Source organism: Euphorbia lathyris, chromosome 6 (assembly GCF_963576675.1).
Source record: "Euphorbia lathyris chromosome 6, ddEupLath1.1, whole genome shotgun sequence".
Lineage (NCBI taxonomy): Eukaryota > Viridiplantae > Streptophyta > Magnoliopsida > Malpighiales > Euphorbiaceae > Euphorbia > Euphorbia lathyris.
The window spans coordinates 83,879,970-83,900,851 of NC_088915.1; the positions used below are offsets into that span (position 1 = coordinate 83,879,970).

The 20,882-nt window shown below is 35.7% G+C and overlaps 1 protein-coding gene across 1 annotated transcript; it reads right to left on the minus strand.

Annotated features, from left to right (window-relative positions):
• Positions 1 to 9,194: 9,194 nt before the first annotated feature.
• LOC136232354 (polyadenylation and cleavage factor homolog 4) lies at positions 9,195 to 16,355 on the minus strand. The gene is made up of 8 exons (XM_066021459.1): positions 16,196 to 16,355; positions 15,817 to 16,102; positions 15,451 to 15,552; positions 15,102 to 15,356; positions 12,005 to 12,832; positions 10,778 to 11,701; positions 10,139 to 10,687; positions 9,195 to 9,471 (listed from the first exon to the last, which is right to left on the minus strand). The coding sequence occupies exons 1-8, from the start codon at positions 16,237 to 16,239 to the stop codon at positions 9,430 to 9,432; spliced, it is 3,030 nt and encodes a 1,009-aa protein (XP_065877531.1). The 5' UTR covers positions 16,240 to 16,355; the 3' UTR covers positions 9,195 to 9,429.
• Between the last annotated feature and the right edge of the window lie 4,527 nt (positions 16,356 to 20,882).

Sequence of the window (20,882 nt, forward strand, 5' to 3'; positions counted from 1 at the left end):
TCTCTACTTTACCTTACCGCTAGTAGACCTGATATTCAGTACTCAGTATGTTATTGTGCAAGATATCAAGCTGACCCGAGGGAATCTCACCTTATAGCTGTAAAAAGAATCTTTAGATATTTGCAGAGCTCAGTTAATGCAGGTTTATGGTATCCAACCTCAAATGACTTCACACTCATTGGATACACTGATGCTGACTATGGACGAGATAAGCTTGAACGTAAAAGTACTTCGAGAGGATGTCACTTCCTTGGAAGTTGTGTGGTATCTTGGTTCAGCAAGAAGCAGTCATCAGTTGCCCCGTCTACAACTGAAGCTGAGTACGTAGCTGCTGGAAGCTGTGTTGCACAAGTCCTATGATTAAGCAACAGCTTGAGGATTATGGAGTCAAAACAGAAACAATTGAAGTCAAATGCGACAATAAAAGCGCCATTGACCTGTCTAAAAATCCAATCCAACACATCAGGATGAAGCATGTCAGCATAAGACATCACTTCATTAGGGATCATGTACTCAAGGGTGAGATCAAGCTGACCTACGTTCCAATAGATGAACAGCTTGCGGATATCTTCACCAAGCCTTTGGCTCGTGAGCAATTCAACATACTAAGGGAAGCTATCGGTATGTCTAATCCTCTTCAATAGAACTATGTGCTTAATTGAATGTTGAGTGATTACCATGCTAAGTGATATGTGCTAAATTAGTAACTTCTACATGCTGAGCTTAATATGCGTTATAGAAAATCACCCTATGCTGAGTAAGACATACATGCTGAGTGATTATTCTAGGCTGAGTTACTAAAGCAGTATGAAAACCCCCTACGTAAAAACTATGCACTCAGTACCACAAAACGTTTAATATTCTAACAAACTGAGTAAAAATCACTTGCCCAATTAATGCTAGCACACATGCCATAAATAGCCACCTAGGGTAACGTAATCGCAATAATGTGAACGCGCCGAACATGTCATAAATGCCAGAATCTTTGTCGATTGATCATCTCGAGGTAAAACGGCTAGTTCAAACGTTTAGGATCATTCGAAATTCTATAAATAGTGGAAGAATTCCCACTTATCATTCTTTACACTCAAAATTCTTGGCAAAAAGATTATCTTCTCTCTCACTCTCTAAATCTCAAAACCACTTAAAAATCTCTGAGAAAACCATGTCGGACTCTCAGAATATCTCCGGCGGTGATTACGACAGAAATCACTCCGATGAAAATCCCGAATCTCCCCCTCAGCAGGAGTATAGCGAAACTCCCACCAAAGGACAAGGTCAGCATGACCAAACTCCGAACAAAAGCTCCCATGTTGACTTGGTTGCTTCATCAAAAAGGAAACAGAAGCAGGATAAGGATAAGGGAAAGAAACCAATGGAACGTACATATTCCCTAGTTTACAACAGCGTAAGGGGATATAAGGTTGACCACTCCCGCTGGTTCTCGAAGGGGTTTGTGGAAGCTGAGCAACCCTTCTGTGAGTGGATCTCAAAGAACAGCTGGACCGAGCTATTCTCAATTCGAGAAGCCACTTATCCTGAGTTAGTGAAGGAGTTCTACGCTAACCTAAGAACCGCTGATGATGACCGGGACTACATGGTCACCAAGGTTCAAGGAAAAAATATCTTCATCAACCCTCATTACCTTGCCAAACTGCTAAAACTGGAAAACGAAGGAGCTAAACTTCGAAAAACAGGTGACCACGAAAAAATTGACTATCCCACTTAGTTTTGCAAACCTGCCGGTCATGTCGGGGAAATCTCTAGCACGTCCATGGGTCAGAATCAGAAGATGGCCCACTATATACTGACCACCTTCCTCTTCCCAAAAATCAATGCTGCGTCCTCAGTATCCAACTTCGAGCAATGCTTTATTTGGCACATGCTGACTTACCAGCCGATCAACATGACAATCTTTCTCATCGGTGGTTTCCAGCGGAGTATGGGTACCCTTAGATTAGGCTCCCTAATCACCAGGATCCTCAAAGACCACCAAGTAAGCTTAGTGGAGGAAATTAATGTCTGGGGCACAGAGATCACAGCTGCTGTATTGTTTGGTCTTGCCTTCGACCAACCAATAGTGCCCAAGAAAGGAAAAGGGGCCGCGGTTGAAGTTCCGCAAAAATAAAAGAAACCTGCTAATCGCACTCGGCAGGATAAAAAGAGGAAAGCTTACCAGGCAGCTAAAGACATAAACACAGCTCCAAAGAAGCTGAAAATTGTGTCAATGGGAAAGAAGGTTGGAGCTGAGCAAGGTCAGGAAGAACCTAAGTCAGCTGAGAAAAGAAAAAGGCAAGATGAGCCTGAAGAAGAAAGTGAAGAAACTCCAGATCAACCTCTGCTGAAGAAGAAGAAGAAGAATTCTGGTTTGCAACCTATTGAAGCTGCTCCTCTTAAGTTGATAGTGACTCCTGACTCCCATTTTGTGAGAAGTCAAGGCATTGATCTCGAAAAACCACTCACTGACCAAGCTGAAGAAGAATTTGAAAATCTCAGGGGACAGGTTGATGCTGAGGAGCAAGAACATGTTGAGCAAACTGAAACAGCAAATGTTGAGCAACACGAGGAAGTGGATGTTGAGCCAACAATAGGTGTTGAGCATGAACAGATAGTCAATACTGAGCTGGTTGAAGAGCAGGCTGAGCCCACAACAAAGGAACATGCTGACCTAGGGGTCCATTCACTTTCTAACTCTCTTGATTCTATTCAAGCTGACCCCTCTCCTCCAAAGACTAAGAAATTGAGAAGGCTTAAGAAAAGGGCTCAGAAATCGCCAATTATTGATCTCTTGGGTGATTTTCCTCTGCGGGATCCCATTACTGACCTATCAGATATGCAGTTCCAATTCTTCTCAAATCCCACTGAGCCTTCTCCAACGGAACTTCAGAAAAATCAAGCCTCTGTTACTCATCCTGAGGAACAAGCCAAGTCTCCGGAACATCCAATCCCTGCCGAGCAAGAGCTCGAAGTCCAAGCTGTTCCAAATGAAAAGCATGCTAAGGAAAATCCTGCTCAGCCTGAGTTAACTCCTCCTGCACCAACTCAAACCAACACTGAGCAAGTCAATATCTCTACCGATCCACCTCCTTCATATCCAATCTCGCAGAATGTTGAGTAGTCAGTTCCTGCTGCTAATCAAAGTCCAGTTGTAAATCAAGATGACCCCTCAAATTCTACTCGAATTCCGGCAACTGAGTCAATACCTGAAACAACATATACTTACCTGAATGCTACTGAGTCCGGACGTCGCATTATTGACTCCGCTCAAACTATTCTTCAGGATTTGAATGCTTCTCATGACGATGCTGCTGGGTCTGCTAATATTGAGTCACCCCAAATCTCATCTATCACTCAGCTCCTCAATGAGATCCAGGGTCTCAAAGATTTGGTAAGTGTAATGGCAACTGTCCAAACACAGCAACCCAAGCAAGAATCCATCGTCAAGCTAGCCGAACTGCAGTTAATGATGGTGAATCACATGGATTCCCTTCAAGGTCAAATTAATACTCTTTCTACGGTCAACAAGGGATATGCTACCTCTGCTGAGCTGAATCAATATTTTACCAAGTTGAACTCTGAGCTGACAGGCACTCGCGAGCTAATCTCCTCCACCTCTCAATGTTCGGTCGAACAAATAAGCGAAGCTAGCCGTCTACTCAACTTGAGTAAGGAGGAAATGGAAACTGACCAACTGAAAACAAACGAACTGTTGCAATACTGTCGGGTAACTTACAAACATGTGCATCACACAAACGCTCAACGTCAGTCTTATGATTCGGGTCTGCTTAAAATGTACTATCAAGCCTATGCCCAGCTGACTGACACAATCACATGGCTTGGAAAATCCCAGGAGTATATACTCAGTATGTTCAGTGCCTCCATCCGAATTCCCCGTGATACATTGGACGATGGCATTCCAGTTTTTGATGGGTTAAGGGAAAGCACGAAGAAGCTCAAGGCGTATTCAGTCAGGTTACCTCGTGCTGTTATCAACGACACTTTCGTTCCTCCTTCGCCCGATGGTGGCAAAACAGGGGTGAAAGAATAAGCTGATAGAACTCAGCATGCAGGCAAAGCCTCTGGTAGTCAGCAGCAAAAGGGAAAAGGCAAAGTAAATCCTGCCCAAGTCCAAGTCAATAGGAAGAAATAGTCTGGCTAGATTTGCTACGATTTATTCTTGACTTGTACTCTTTTTGTGTGTATGTTGTCTTGCTATAGAAACTATGCATCTCTTATTCCAAATTGATTAATCTTATGTGATGCTAACTGTCGTATTATGCTGATCTGCCTTAATTGAACAAACAAACAAAAGAAAAAGGAATAAACTCAGTACACAATAGTTTATACATTTGCTCTGAAAAAGTTTTCCCATAACTGCGTTACCAAACTAACTATGTATCAAAACTGAGTTAAAACACATTAACCTCTTCTGAAAAGCTGACCTAGGCTCATCTGAATTAGATCTTGGAAGGTCTAGAATTGAACTAAGTCAGTATAAGCATACCTTAATTTTACTCAATTGAATCTTAGAAGGTTTAGAGTTAAGTTAAGTCAATAGATGCAACCCTTACGGGGGAGTCATTTCAGAATCCATAAAAAGAATTTCAATCATGGGGAATCTCAATGCTGAGTTTCATCGATTGAATATTTTGCCAACATCAAAATGGGGGAGTTTGTTGAAACACCTTTCCACGAGATTTTGATTTGACAAAATAATCCATGATTAAGAGACAATTAAATTTAAGTGCTTTGATTTAATTGTACTAATGTATTTGTTCAATAAAAAAAGGGCGGCCCGGTCGCATTACGCGTCCCCGCTGAGCGAGGGTCCGGGGAGGGGTCCCACCACAAGGGTGTATTGGGGGCAAGCCTTCCCTTGCCAATTTAATTGGCAAGAGGCCGCTCCTAGGACTCGAACCCGTGACCTCTGGTCACACGACAACAACGTTTTACCGTTGCGCCAAGGCTCGCCCTCTAATGTATTTGTTCAATATTGAGTATAAATATAAATACAAATAGAAATAAAAAGTAAGACAGGACGAAGTCAGCATAAGATCACAGCACAAGCTGAGTAGAGTGGAACTCAACATAAGAGAAGTTAAGTCATCTTCAGAACAGAAGCTTAAAGATCAAGTCAATCAATGAAGCTGAGTGGAACGGAACTCAGTATCAAAAGAAGAAAAGACTTCTTAAGAACTATGTCTTGCAGAACGAAGCTGGCCATGGAAGCTGAGTAAAAGAGAACTCAGTATCTGAATTGTCAACAATCAAAAGACAACGAATAACAAAGTCATGCCGAGTGATCTTCAGGACAGCACCAATGATCCGTTAGCTAAAAGACAAGTCCGAAAACTGTCTAAACCAATAATAGGAACCTCGGAATTACGCATAGAAATGATTTCGAGACGCATGGGTCAAACGTCCGTTAGCTAGAAGACGAAACCTGTACAAGAAGACAAAACTGCAAGAAAAAGACAAGCCTGGCACCTGAGGAAATCAGACGACAGGATTGGCCTGCAAGCCTGAAGCTGACCAAAGCCTTGTCTCCCAAAAAGAGCCGTTTTGGATTCAACGGACAAATCAAATTCAAATGATTTGATCCTCAGATTGCGACTATAAAGGGACAAGCATACCTCTTGGATCATGGTTGAATCACAGAAAATACAAGTAAGAAAAATACAAGCAAAAAGCACATCAAAATAAAAAGAGATCTTACACCAACTTTCTATCCTTGTGTAAAAGCTAGAGTGATTTTTGTAATCATCTAAAGTGTTCTTTGTCTGAAAAAGAACAAGTCTGTATCAATTGTATTATTGAGAGAATTGTGCTGAGTGTTTGGTTGTAAATACTCAGTGGTAGAGAAACCTAAGTGTTCGGTTATAGCACTTAGTAGGAGTTGAGTAGACGAATAGAGGAAGGTACTCTTGCATATTCAACTGCCTTGTAAACGGTTTGCGCTCTACCTTTAAAGAGCTCATTATTGGATTTCAAAAGCCCGGAGTGACTCTGGGGACTGGACGTAGGCGGAGAGGCCGAACCAGGATAAGTCGTGCTGAGTAATCTCTAACTCTCTCAATATATATATATATATCTGTATGTGTTGCTTGTTATATTTACTCAGCATATAAATTGTCTAAATTGATATTGAGTAAATAAGAGTGCTGAGTTGGAAGCTGACCACAAAAGTGTCAATTCCCAACTCATATGTAAAATAGTTCTAGTCAATATCTGACTAAAGTTATCTTACGTTACAATCGGCCGTGCTGACCAAAGCTGAGTTGACAAACTTAAGAAAATATATTAAGTCAGCTTAATTAAAAACGAAAAAGTTATATTAGTTCCTAACCCCCCCCCCCTTTAGAACTAATCACACGGAACCAACAGAAGAGACAGACATGGTGATGAAGAAATGGTTGATGATGAGTTCAATATAAAGGAAGGGAGGAAGATGAAAGGTTTGGGGAAGGGGAAGGGGAAGGGGAAACCGTAGATAGGAATGTGAAGATGGAAGGTTTGGGATATTTTGAAAAAATCACAATATTATAGTATAGATATGTAGTAGATTGGGTAAGTGGTCTAAATATGTAAACGGATCTCCCATTTGATCCAATTTTGTAATTTTCCCATATTATTATTGTTTTTAAGTTCAGTTCAGTAGCATTCATTTCAGTTCATTTCAGTAAAAAAGAACAGAACATCATTAGAATAGTATGTAACAATCACTTAAAAATGACCTGACTTTTACATATGATATGATAACTTACTCAACCCCACTAGTTAAAAATGACAACTAAAAATGTAATTTTTTTTTTACGGATGTAATGTCATACGTAAAAATAAATTCTTTTTAACGTGGCTGTCACATTATTATTATGGTGACTTAATCTATCTGAATTGGCCGGAACGACTTTATTGGAATTCAAACGACTTCATGGATAGTATTGAAGATGTGATTGTGAGTAAATATGTTCGAGAAAGGGAATGAGAAATTACGACAACAAGAATGGTAGAAGAAGCTTAGCACTCACATCTAAATGCATAGTAAATTGCATCGTGGTCACTGAAATTTGGAATCAATAGTTTTAAAAAATGTTACTCAACTTCATTTTGTTTCAATAAAATCAGTGAAATTTTACTTTTATTGCAATAAAATATTCCAACCATTTTAGAGTGAAAAAATCATCAAAGTAGTGACGTAACAGCTTTGTTGAAAATGGTGTTACTGCACACACACACAAAAAAAAAAAAAAAAAAAAGAAGTAGGCTTTAGCAGCCATTTAATAAAGGGAAATTTACACAGAAATTCATATTTGAAAAATTATTTACAACTCTGTCAAGTAATGATTTTGAATTATGTCAAACTAGTAAAATCAGTATTTTTAATATATTTTAAAGATTAGAATTTATAAATTAGGTGTCTAGAATATATTTTCTAGGGTTTAGGATTTATGAATTAGGTCTAGAATTTATAAATTAGGGTATAAAATAGGGTATTAAGTTTGATAATATGATTGAGTTATTATTTTTGTAGTTATTTATGATATCCATGTATTTGACTCTTTAATAAAAGCTTACTTAAAATCCGTCAGATGGGCTAAGCTAACCAGAAAAAAATTGGGCGGCCCATATGACATAAAAACTGTCTCTATAGGCTGTTTTTGTAGTGTGTATTCTTATATGTATAACATAGCAACCATAGGGCGGCCCAGTGCACTACGCGTCCCTACTGAGCGATGGTCCGGGAGGGATCTCACCACAAAGATGTACTGACATAAAAAAAATATATTTTTTTTTATTTGTTTAATTCAATTGTTTGAAACTGTCACATGACAGCTAAAAAACTGTATTTTTTATTTATTTTTTTATTGTCATGTGGTTACTCGTACATGACTCATGTTATGTGTGAAAATAAGTTATGTTTAACACGGTTATCACGTCAATGACTCTCTGAATCGTTTGAAATAACTTTATTTTAGATGGTGCATTTAAAATTTAGTTATGTATTGTCTGTTTTAATATTAATTTATTAATTTCTATGGTTTCATAACTTGATGTATTTTTCATATGTTTATTGGTTTAATATATCATTTGTATGGCCTGTCCTGATAGCCCCCGAACTTGCGTAAAATATAATCAATTGATTACTCGGTTGTAAAAAAAGTAAATTAAATACGGAACATATATTGCGCGTCTCAAAAGAAGTAAAACAACCAAAGTCATGGTATGCAGTTCAAAATTAAAGAAAGAGTTTTATAGTTGAACAAGTAAAAACTTATTCTGTGAATTACATAATAGCTTCTAACTATTCTGTTAATTATGTAATAACATTCTAAGATATGTGCAATAAAATTCTCATTTAACTTACATTTTTACAACTGAGTGATCAAGCTTTTTGAACAACTTCTGAACAAAATGATGTAGTAAACCATGTTTAATTATTTTGATCTTTAAAAATGTAAAATTGGAATCAATCCGACTTCACTTTACTGTTCCCAAGATTGAGCTTCAAAATTCCTCACCGATTTTAGAGGATTAATCAAACACTTTAAACAAATTCATGGAGTAATTTGAACGCTTTAAAGCGAGGCAATCAAGCCCTCTAAAATCCTTCAACAAAACATTGCACACATAATATTCATCAGTAGGTAGCAGTACCAATTCACATTAGCAAAACAACTCATTTAGTACTGACGTGTTACCTCCTGAGTGACCCGGACCAAGACGGGATCAATTGGTCCTGGTCCCGGACCATTGCATAAAAATTTAATCACTCAACAATGGCAAGCAACAACCACACAAATTATGGTATAAAATAAGAATCTTTTTTATAAAATAAGTGTACTGTTTATGAACATAAAGCCAACAATTTCTTTCAATGAACTCAAGTTACATATGGTAGGAAAAATATTAAAAAAAAAAAAAAAACTGCTGAAAAGGAGCCTATCAATGGAGGCTTTCATTGCTGCTGATCCATCAAATTAGACTATAATTGAACCACGAATCCCGAACCCGAAAACTGCCCTGCAGAATGTTAAAACAAAAGCAGCAAAACAGAAATTGCAGGAACCCTTACAAAGTGTAAAAATTGCATCAGATGTCTATGGAGTATATAACTGCCATTTTTTTTTTCCTTTTTTTTTTAAAGTGACCGGCACAACTAATAAAATGATATCGTTTTGCTTGTCCAAGATGGAGACAGAAAAAAAGGACACTTCGACAGGCAAAGAACCAAGGCATACCAGAAAGATAGAATTTGTAATCTTTTGCTGCAAGAAGATATGCATGGTACAAGTCGAACTATACATGTACATGTTTCTGGCACCAAGCCAAGCTCAGGCACTACTCTAAAAATAAGGGAAGAGCATACCGCTAACATGACTAAACTCGACCTACATTACAGAATTACCCAGAAACCAATCTATGTTATAATTAACTCCGCATTCGTTTCCTCGGACTCTCTTCAGCGTTGTCCTGCAGTCGGAAGTAAGTCAAAGAGACAAAACAGGTTATTATGTGACCTATGCGTTCCAAGTGATTTTATATGATATAAATGACATAAAAATGATAATCATGTCAAACAAGTTGCATCAAGCAGGTTGTCGTGTCAGAATTTTACAGCCCTATTGTAATTATTATGTCTCTTCATCTGAAATTTCAAATTGAATGTAGATTGCCATGCTTGCACACTTAATAGTCAAGGTAATAGCATAACGGAGAATCTCCATTGGAGATCGGTAGTTTTCACTTGGTCAGTCACCGTTGATCTCCGCTCTAAGATTCTAATAAGCCTAGATCTAACAATGACTAGCCAAAGTCATTCGGTCAGTCACTGACAAAACCACCATAATTGAATATAGTGAAACGATTAGTTCATACAGAACACAATGAAACAACAAAGGGAAATGCTTCAAGAACATTGACAAGCCTAACCAGATTTCCTAATGGTGAAAAGCGATCCAGCATAATAATATAAGTTAGCATTTAGAAATTTAAAACTACTCACTATCTTTTGCTATACACTGACCAGTAATAATTTATTTACTCTCCACGATATAGAATTAATTAAAATGGATATATAGACTAAGCTATACAGAATGCTAAAACAAGTCGTATAAAGAGATGAAACTGAAATGCGTACCCCTTCATTTCTAAAATCGTCATGTGGGACCGTACTAGACTCGGATCTGCATTTAGCATGTACTATAGGACCTAACTGGGACCTATCCATGCCTTCTGTTAATCCATCGGGAACATTCAAGTACACAGCACCTTTATACATCCATTCCTCAGTTTCATCGCTGTAAAAATCATCAAAAGGTTCTCCACATAGAGCACATGCATTCTGATCTTCATCAGCAGGAACAGCCATTTCTTCATCATCCTTCTTCTCTACTACAGACTCCGCAGGCAGAAAACCAGGAACTGCATCAGCTCCCAATGCCTCTGCCCCACTAAGCCACATACTTGCAGTGACAAACCACTTACGAGAAGGCTTCTGCTTACGGTTCTTACTCATCCGATTCTTAGTAACATGCCAATCCATATGACTACTATGTTCTTCTTGACTTTTAAATCTAAGGCCACAAGTTGTGCATTGTCGAGGGAGATCAGCATACAAGGCAGTTATTGCAGACTCATGACGCACCTTAAGAAGGTCGGCATTGTTGAAATCAAGTCCTAGAGAATCCTACAAGTGATTCCACAAAATTGAGATACCAGTCCACATTTAGTCTTTTGAAGTAACAGATAAACAGGGGGATATCAGTCAAATAAGTACCTGCGAAGGTGCTTCATTTGTCAATGAAATCAAACCTTGAGCCATTAGAGAACCAATCAATCCTGAGAATGCATTGCCTGGTTGGTTAGAGGCCATAGGACCACTATTCTGGTGAATTGGTATGACTTGAGAAGCAGGATGAGGACCTGAAGGAAGAGGCGGTCGCATCCCACCCTGTGAGTGAAAGGAGTTTGGAAAGTTGAAGGGTAAAGGATGCCGTACAGCATGCATGGGATTTGAAGGAACCATACCCATGCCCATACCATGCCCTTGGATGCCATATCCATGATCAAATGGAGGTAACAGTGGGTGAGGTGGCATTGGAGATGAAAAATTTTCTCGAGCCCCATTAGATGGAAGAAACTGTGGGTGAAAAGGATGAACTTGAGCATGATTTTGCTGATTCATTCCAGCAAGCTGACCATGTAAAAATGATGGCTTCATCAAACTAGATTCTTTGCTTTCAAGACTATTAAGCTGTTGGTCGGACAAAAAAGAAGACTTCTGTGAACCCTGATTCCCAGCAGGATTACTTGCATTTCTTGGATCATATTGTGTTCTACTCTGCTTCTGAGGTGGAAAGATAGGGTGTGTAGGAGGCGGATGAGATTTATGCACATTGACAATAGGCCATGCTCCCACTGATGATGGTGTGAGACTAGAACTTATTCTTAACGGATGGTTTGGAGCTCTAACAAGTTGACCATCCATTTCTGGAAGTTTATCAACAAGAGGGGCCAAGCTCTCACTGCCTGAAGATGATACACCACTTCTTGAAAAAGGCAACGGGAATTCCCGACTTCTTTCTGTTAAATGAGGAAAGTTATGTGGCAACTTCCAAGCTTCTCGAGGATAATGAGAGCCAGTTATCTGATTTCTCTCAGATTGGAATCCAGGTATCTTACCAGTGGATCCACGAGCAGACTGCAGCAGACAAAAAAACATGAGATCAAAGCTTGAAGTTGGTTTTTGCAAGGACTTTATAATGTATTATTAAAATATGAGGACAAAACAATCTATTAGGTAAAAATGTAGGGACTAAAAAATTATTTAACCAATAAAATATACTGAACTTTAAGATAAGAATAATAGATGACCCACTAACATTTCATGAGAACTAAAATTAAAGAGGATTTCATACAGCATTGACGTGAATCAAGACAAGACATGCTTAATAAAAGAAAAAACAGTGAACAGATTGTGTAAGGTTATAGCCAGAATGGATACCGCATCTTCAGTAATATTTGAGGAATCATCCATCAATGATAGCTGAGCCTGGCCAGATTGACTGATCCTACCATCAGCTTCCAATCGTGAAACATCTCTTGTCACAAAGCCGGGCCTAACCCTGGCCCCTCGAAAAGGTGGAACAGGTGCTGTTAAGAAATTATTGCCCCTGCTGCGGTCTGCTAATGTAGGACTCATGTCTTCCCAGTCAAATTCTTCTTCTTCAGTGTTCTGCCATGACATTGGAGCCACTTTATTGACCAAGCCATCTGAATCTAACCTGTCAACTATTAGAGATTTATTATTTGGAATTTTATTTCGTTCATCTTCTCCGTATGCATCTATTAAAGCTCTCGGTCCTTGACGACCATGTCCATTGGGAAGGCTATAAGCAATAGAAGGTTCAAATCGTTTATGGTTATCATCAGGATAATGTTTCCTTCTCCATTCATTTATTTCTTCATCTCTGCCAACAGATCTTACAGGTCCATAATCAAACGCAGGATGAGATGGAGAAGTCCCATCAACAAACCTTCGAGGTGAATTGCCTGTTGCAAAGTCATCAACTTCTGAAATCAAAGGTCTCTCAGCTCCAACAGTGGAAGGTGACAAGTGTCTTGCAAGCCTGGAACTCGAAGACTGATGCAATTTATTAGCTCCAAGTGCATATGACGTATTACCCACCCTTCCCAATGCATTTAGTCTTTGGGCACCAGCCTGTGTGGATGTGATATCTGCTTGATCAGAATCATACTCATCATATCCAACAGCAGGTTTTTGACTAAACATTTTCAGAGTAGGAGATGCTCCTCTAACATGCTGAGCATTCTGCAAAGGATAAAAACAATTTTAGCATTTAGTTTCAAGAAGTGTCTACCTTGTATGAATATTCATGTGCACACATACAAATCATTGAACACAGAAAGCATGAATTAAACTTCTTAGCAGATTTTGCGGGGCAGAAAATGTACAAGGTATTACCAGAAAATAACAACAAAATAAAGATAAAGCTCATAATCCACCATTAGCTCAAATGAGGGAAGGAACATTCACAAAGAGATAACAAAAGCTACAAACAAAGAAGAAATGAGTGTTATGACTGAAATTGATGAGAAAACACGATTTGCTTTAATACATTCGAAACTCATCCATAAATGGGGCCACAAGAGCTATAAATGACATTTCAGAGAGGCTCTCTGAAAATGAGTGTTATGACTGAAATTGATGAGAAAACACGACTTGCTTTCATACATTCGAAACTCATCCATAAATGGGGCCACAAGAGCTATAAATGACATTTCAGAGAGGCTCTCTAGCATCTTTCTAGGCTAGCTATAGTATTATGAATCCTTAATCATCAGGCACTTGTACAAGCATCAAGAGACAATCAGAATGCTTAAACATTCACCTTACCTGCACAAGCCCCATACAAGATAGAACCCGCAAAACAGTAAATTTTTTATTCTATTGCTTCTCTCTTATGAAGAAGAATCGACAGTAAGTTTGACAAATATCACATTCAACAGAAATCCAACTGAGACATATGTAGACTATGAATTCAGATCCACTTGGATCAAACTCAAAAAGAAATTATACATGGTTCTCACTTGTGCATTGGGACCAGGCAGTTTCTTGAAACTTTTCAAAGTATCAACATAGTTAAAATTCAAAAATTACTAATGCTCGTTTCCTGATAAAGAAATATGCTTTTGAAATATTTAGGATACAACAATAAATGGTATTACAAAAAGCCCCAGTGGATTCACTAATTCTGAAAGTTACGAAAAAGATATAATCAGGGTAGTTCTGATCGATAAAGCTTTCTTACACATGAACGAGACCTAAAACCATCGTTTCTTATTTTAATTTTTAGTCGCTAGGCAATCAATATGAACCCACAAAATACATGTCAAAGAGATTCAGCTGAGGTACAAAATATTAACTTAGTAGAACTATAGTTACCAAAGGTGCGCCTCAGGTGCAAAAGGCCGGCTCTGTCTAAGAGGTGTGCGCCAGAGCACGACATTTTGAGCCTAGCGCATTCCTGGAGGCGCACCTAGGGTAGGTGCAATTTTACAAATCAGGCAGATATTTTAGGGCTCCAAGTTATATAAGTGGTTGTTTCAATCTCAAACCTTCCAATCTATAGCATCTACTGTTGCAAAAAGCGCTTATCATACTAGAGTAGAAAAAGAAAAATCATGAGTACCTCCACTTCAAGTGCTAGGCCTAGACCAAAGGAGAAGGCTAAAGCACCACAAGTGTCAAGAAAGAACTCCTAGAGTTCTTAGAGATGAGGAGTAAAAAGAATATGGCTCTGTAGTTGGTACCATGAAATGAGGAGGGTGAGATTTGAAACCTTGAAGAATTTAATGTTGGAAATGATGATAGTGGCGGTGATGACTTTCATGAGTGATGAATATGGACTATGAAGACTTTAGTCTTGATGAAAAGTAGTTATTAGACTATTAGTTAATCAACTTAGGATTTGCTTGAATTTTAGTGCTTAGATTTAGAATCCATTATTATAAATTTTAATTATGAAACAGTAAGTTAATTTGGAATTCCTTTCACGCTAGAATTTATGATTAAGATTATGAATAGTTTTGGATATGATTTAGTATTTGACAATATGTTGCAACTTAGAAAAGTAAATTGTTGCTATTAATGATTATATATAATTTTTCTCTAGTGCATCATGTTCTGCACAAGTGCCCGCCTGCACCAAGGCTCCAGTGGCGCCTTAGTGTGCCTTAGCACATAATCCATTTGATAACACATCTCATAGAAGAGAGAGAGAGAGAGAGAGAGAGAGAGAGAGAAGGAATTGACAAATCAACTAATTGAAAAACTAATAAAATTCTAAATTACATGGCACTCAACTGATATAACTCAACAGAAATTCTGAAGCCATTTCACATAACAAAACAAGTATCAGGGATACAACAAATTGATGACCGCAACAAAAAAGCAAGTGAATTAATGTACAAGTTCCTACAGGGAGATCCTAAATTAACCACCAAGACTCGTGCACCAGACCTAAAAAAGCATTTAGTCCAATTATCTATCAAGGAAGAGATATCATTGAATAGCTTACATTATCTGATGTTGATTGTTCCAACTGACGAACATATTTTGGATTAACATGTATGCCATGAGCTGGCCTAGGCGAATCAGATTCCTTCAAGGACGGCAAACCTGGGGGTTGACTACTAACTTGAGAAGAGAACTGCAGCTCTGCCTCAATCTTGCCTAGCACAGAGCGTGGAAACACTGAAGACCATGTTCCAAAAAGGTGTCGCATTGAAGGATACAAGTTAGGGTGAACTTGTTTGTATGCCAAACAGAAAACCTTGTCAAGTAATACCAATGCAAACATATTAAGATAATGAAATTTAAAATGCTAATTACGCAAATACATAACTAGAACACTGCAACTCAATCACCTCAGGCAAACGGGAAGAGAAGTATCTAGCATATTCCCGACCAATGTTCTTCACAATGCTATCCAATAAATACAACGAAGGCAGCTTATGCTCCACCGGAGCCTGCAAAAAGTAAGAAAGTAAAAACACAACCACAAACCCATCCAACTACGAAAAATAGAAGTACAAAAATTCAACATTAACGATCTTCCACTTTACACTGGTTCTCATAAACCAAAAAAGGAAAATATAGGAGAAGAAAGCAACAAAGAACTATGTTAATTAATAAATTTTGATCTCAAAGACAACAAATCCCACAATCCCTACAAAAAATTCTAATTACAATAACAAAAAATTCCCCCAAATCCGGCATAAGCATTAACAGACCTCTACAATACGAGCACAGATAGCATCCGCAATACCCTCGCCATGCTCTCTAAGTTCACCAGCAATAATCGTCAAATCGGTAATGATAGGCTTCGAATTGAGAGTCAATTCATCAAGCAACAGTTCGTAAAGCTGCACCATCTCCTCACTAGCAACATCTTCATCCCCATCCCTGACCTCCTCCTCCCGTTGCTTCAAAATAACCCTGAACCTGTCCAGCAACGACGGTGGGGCCTTCTCATTGCTCGGCAAGTGCTTCACGGAGGTAGTCGTCATCGTCGTGTACCTAGGGTTTTGAATAAGTTTATCCGATTCCATTACCGGTCAGGCCAAAAGAGAATAGTATGAATAATAACTGTAAATTAGGGTTTTGACAAACCATGAGAGGGTGGTGATCGAATTAGGGTTTTTAATTGCTACCATCGAATCAGGGAGACGGAAGAAACTTCGGATATTACTGAAACGATGCGATTTTTCTCTTTTTTTATGGATTTTTTTTTTGAATCGCTGCTGCTGCTTTGGGTTTGTGAGATTTTTGTCTGGTATAGAGATCAGAGCTAAGTTTAGATCTTATCGACGGTTGAGAATTAACGGAATTTCAACCGACTTTTGTACACGTGGCGTTTAATGAACGGTGCTGATCATTAACTGAAGCGAGTTTATTCCAAATTGACCGTCGGATCGGCGTAAGTGGGTCCCACCGTCTGCGCCGAACTCCGCCAAAACGACTGCCCTGATGTGTAATTAATTATAGGGATAACATTAAAATTTTGCTCATATCATATTTTAGAAACAAATTTACTCTAAGGTACCAAATCATAATTTAATTGTGTAATCGGATCTTATAAATAAATTTATCAAGAAATTAAAATAGGTATACACGTAAATGGTAAAATACTCGATGTTTTCAAATAAAATCAAATTTACTCTTACTTAACATAATATTGGAACGGATTAATTTTAATGTTATTTAATTGTCATATTCGACTTTCTAAATAAATGTCCAACAGTTATGTGTATTTTAATAAGTTATTTATGACTTTATTAATAATATACAAGTATTTTAGGAAGATTTTTGTCTAAACTTATATATTACAACTTAAAGACAAAAAAACTAAAATGTCATATAATAGTAAATTAGTTTATTCAAATTTTGTGTTAGGTAGTAAATTAGTTTATTCAAATTTTATGTTAGGTATGAATAAAATTGATCTTGTTTGAAAACGATATGGGTAATTATTATTTTATATATTGGAGGTAAATATACATTTTTTTCAAAAATACCAGGGTTAATTTAAACTTTATCTTAAAATTATATTATGCGCTTAGTACATTACAAATTAGAAATTTATTTATTGGCTTCAAAAAAAAAGTTAGAAATTTATTTATACGTTATATATTTGAAAATTTAGAGATTTGTAATTTAGATATAAGATTGATATTCTACTTTAGAATTTTATATAAATAATTAATTATAAATTATTGATATTTTATTAGTTATGATGTCATATGGCATTTAAATTATTATTCAGCGTACGAATAACATGGTATGCCAAACATATATTAAAATCTCTCTCATATGATTGGTAATGAGTGGGTTCCACCGACTGGAAGTATCCCCTTAAACAAAAACCTAAACCTCGGATTTGATGCAAGCAGAGTAAACTATTATAATAAAATCTATTATCGTGTCTTAACTATTAATTTTAAGTTTTAGTTTAAACTAATTGAAGGATGTATGATATATGAATTTTTCATATCTTTTTTAATAAAATAATCAATAATTATAAAAAATTACATTAAATTTAATTAATAATAATTTATTTTCTTTTGCAAATTTAATAAAATGAATTATTAATCATTTTTTATAGTATTTTTTATGCATTTTCAAAATTTGTTTAATTGAATATTTTTTTTAAATAATAAAATGGTAAAGATTGATGATAATAAAATATGATCAGGTTAAAAAATTATTTATCTTTGTTGTAATAATAATAATAAATAGCTAGATTTAACTTAAAATAAATCTAGTTTTTATATTTCGATTCAACATTAAAATTAATAAACGGTATAACAACCAATGAATTAATTGTAAAAAAAATTAAACATACATTGCAAAAAAAACAATGAAATTTAAAATTAACTAATTTTTAACTTTAAATATATTATAGTCACCATGGTACGTTTTTTTTTCTTTTGGCCAAAAACATACGCATTTTAAATGGCCTTGTAATATTATACGGTAACAGCTAAAACTATAATAGGTGAAATAATAAAATTTCACAAAAATATGAATATTATATTTTATTTAATAAAAATTTGACTATATTTCATTACCTAAATTTTATTATATTAGCTTTATTTCAATTTAAACAATCTTATAAGTTCAAAAATAACACGAAGATTGTGATAACATATATTTATATTGCATTGTCCAAGTTCCTTTTGAGACTAATAAAAATAAATACTCTTTTATTTCAAAGTGAACTAGCTATATAACGCATAAACTCCAAAGTTTCAATTATACCTATAAAAAACAAATACCTAGTAAAGTCAGAGGGGCGATAGGGTGATAAATTTTCCCATCTTCTGTTTCTATATCTATTATTTATTTGCTACTTTGTTTGTTTTCCATCACTAAGTCCAAGATGGTGATCTTTTAAGCATGGGCTTCATCCGCTTGTCCTCTTCAAGAGAAATTATATTCATAATTGATGGATTCTCAAGCATCATCTTGGTCATAAAATCCCCTAACTAGTGACCAGGTCTAAAGGACCGAGATGGATTTAAATATTCTTAATCATGATGGAAGAGAAATCAGACACTAAAGAACACTTTTTGTAAATATTTCTATATACTAAAAAATAGAATCTCGTTTATACCAATTTTAACATGTACTTTTATGCTTAAACTCACATGCAGACTTAGGTGTACAAAAAGTGATAAGCACCTGTTATGCTTAAACTACAACAAGAACATAATAATAATTTTATTAAATTGAAGAACAAAAATAATAAAATTACAAGAAACTGGTTATAATAAACCTTCGGATGAACTAGATGAACGGAAGAAGAAGATTTTGAGGCCTGATGAAACCAGTCTCCTTAAGATAGGTTTTATCGCAACTAAAAGTCGTCTCTCAGGATACACTAGAAGCGTGAGTCGGAACTATAATTGTGTGTGTCGAATTATCACTGGAACATCAAGAAATGTGATGAACAAATCAAAATCAAAAATAAAATTAGAGAGCTGGACAAAATTTAGAAGAGAGAAAAATTCAGATGAATTGTCTGTGTATTTCGAATGAGAAAAAATCACTCTTATAGGCAAACTATTGGAACGTTTTTCCTTCAATTAATTCACTTAATGAGAATTAATTTTACAAAATTAATTCAAGTTTATGACAATTAAAACCAATGTAACCACTAAAACATTTTACAAAATTAATAATAAATATTACTTCAATTTAACTCTATTAATAAGATTTAATTATCGAGTAAATATCATTCAAAAATTTAAAATGAATTATGATAACTTACCCCAACAAAAGTTGTTATCAGCTTAGTAAAAATCATTTTGTAAAAAAAGTTTTTGTAAGATCGAGATAAAGTGAGTTTAATGATTAAAACACTTGACTAAGGACTAATTTTTACGGACTTTAAGAATTGAATGTTGATTTATTTATAACATACGAACCAATAGAGGTGGAGCATACATTTATATTTATTGAGATAGAAATCGTTGACATAAAAAAGAAATTGAAATAAAGTTCCTTATATACTATTCCATTAATAAGATAAGATGAAAAATGAGAAATTATTTTGAAGAAGAAGAATGGATAATATTTAATGAGTAATTAAGAAGGGGTGTGAAAAATTAACAATTGGTTTTAGTAAGAAAATAAAAGAAATATTTGTTTCTTTTATACTCCTTCCATTCCATTATTATGGATAAACGATATATAAATACATTTCCATAATTTTTTATATTTTTACATATCATTGATTTTGCAAAATATAAAACTGTTTTATTTTTTTAGTTTTTATGCAAGTAATAGATTAGATAATACAAAGATTCTATTAATAATAATAAAAAAAGAAAGTCATACATTCTAACATTTTCAAATAAAAAATGATAAATTATGTGTTTTTTAGGTCTATGGTCATCACTTTCGCTGCGCACAAAAGGAACTAAGAAGTCTGGTGGGAAAACTTTTCATCTAGTTGTAAAATGGCTAGATGATCATGCAACCGCAAAACCGCCTTAATCAAAATATAAATCTCTCGAATTAAAAAAAAATTACACATATAATATCAATATTTTTGTTGCTATTCGAATTTGCTCATAACATATCCGTTGACTGTTTGCTCAGACTTCTGTGGTACACTACATCAACATTAGATTTCTTTAAAATCATTTATGCTTTTTGAACCGCTTAAAGATTATTATCGAATAACAATATAATAAGTTTCTCGGATTAGGGAAATAGTTATATAAAATTTAAATATTCCGTTGCATAACATATTTCTCAATAAATATATATATATTCTTATTGGTTCGTATACTGCAATGCAGTGTATTAATGCATGTTACAAGATAATGTGGCATAACTCTCTAACTAACCATCTAACCAATTATTAACTTCCTAACTAACTCTTCCAACCAATATTCTTGCTATCTTTACCAACAGCTAACAACACTACGATCAGTTGTCTAACTTCTTTTCCTTCTCTACTTGAATTCAGTATTCTTCAATACATATGAAAATTACACTATTTTTCTTTCTTTTGCCTCTTCCTTATTGGGGGTTGTGATGATATGCTACAAAGATTTTCTTCACTTCCGATCGGTATCATTCATAATTTCTAATGTGATGAGTAAATTTTATCTCTTGATCTGATCCAACAAAATTTCCTCTAACATGATGAGTAAATTTTTGATCAATATTGTCCACAATTTTCTAATGCACTGAATAAAGTTTGAATATGCATAAGTGATCGTTTGGGATGTTGTTTGGGTATTCAACACAATTATAAAAGAAATAAAGGTATAAAAAATGATAATTG

Excerpts from the sequence above, each read along its gene's own strand:
- LOC136232354 (XM_066021459.1), bottom strand. The coding sequence starts at position 16,239 with ATGGTAGCAATTAAAAACCCTAATTCGATCACCACCCTCTCATG. Across the intron at positions 15,553-15,816 it reads TCTGTGCTCGTATTGTAGAG|GCTCCGGTGGAGCATAAGCT; the intron begins GTCTGTTAATGC and ends TACTTTTTGCAG. Across the intron at positions 11,702-12,004 it reads CAAATATTACTGAAGATGCG|TCTGCTCGTGGATCCACTGG; the intron begins GTATCCATTCTG and ends TGTCTGCTGCAG.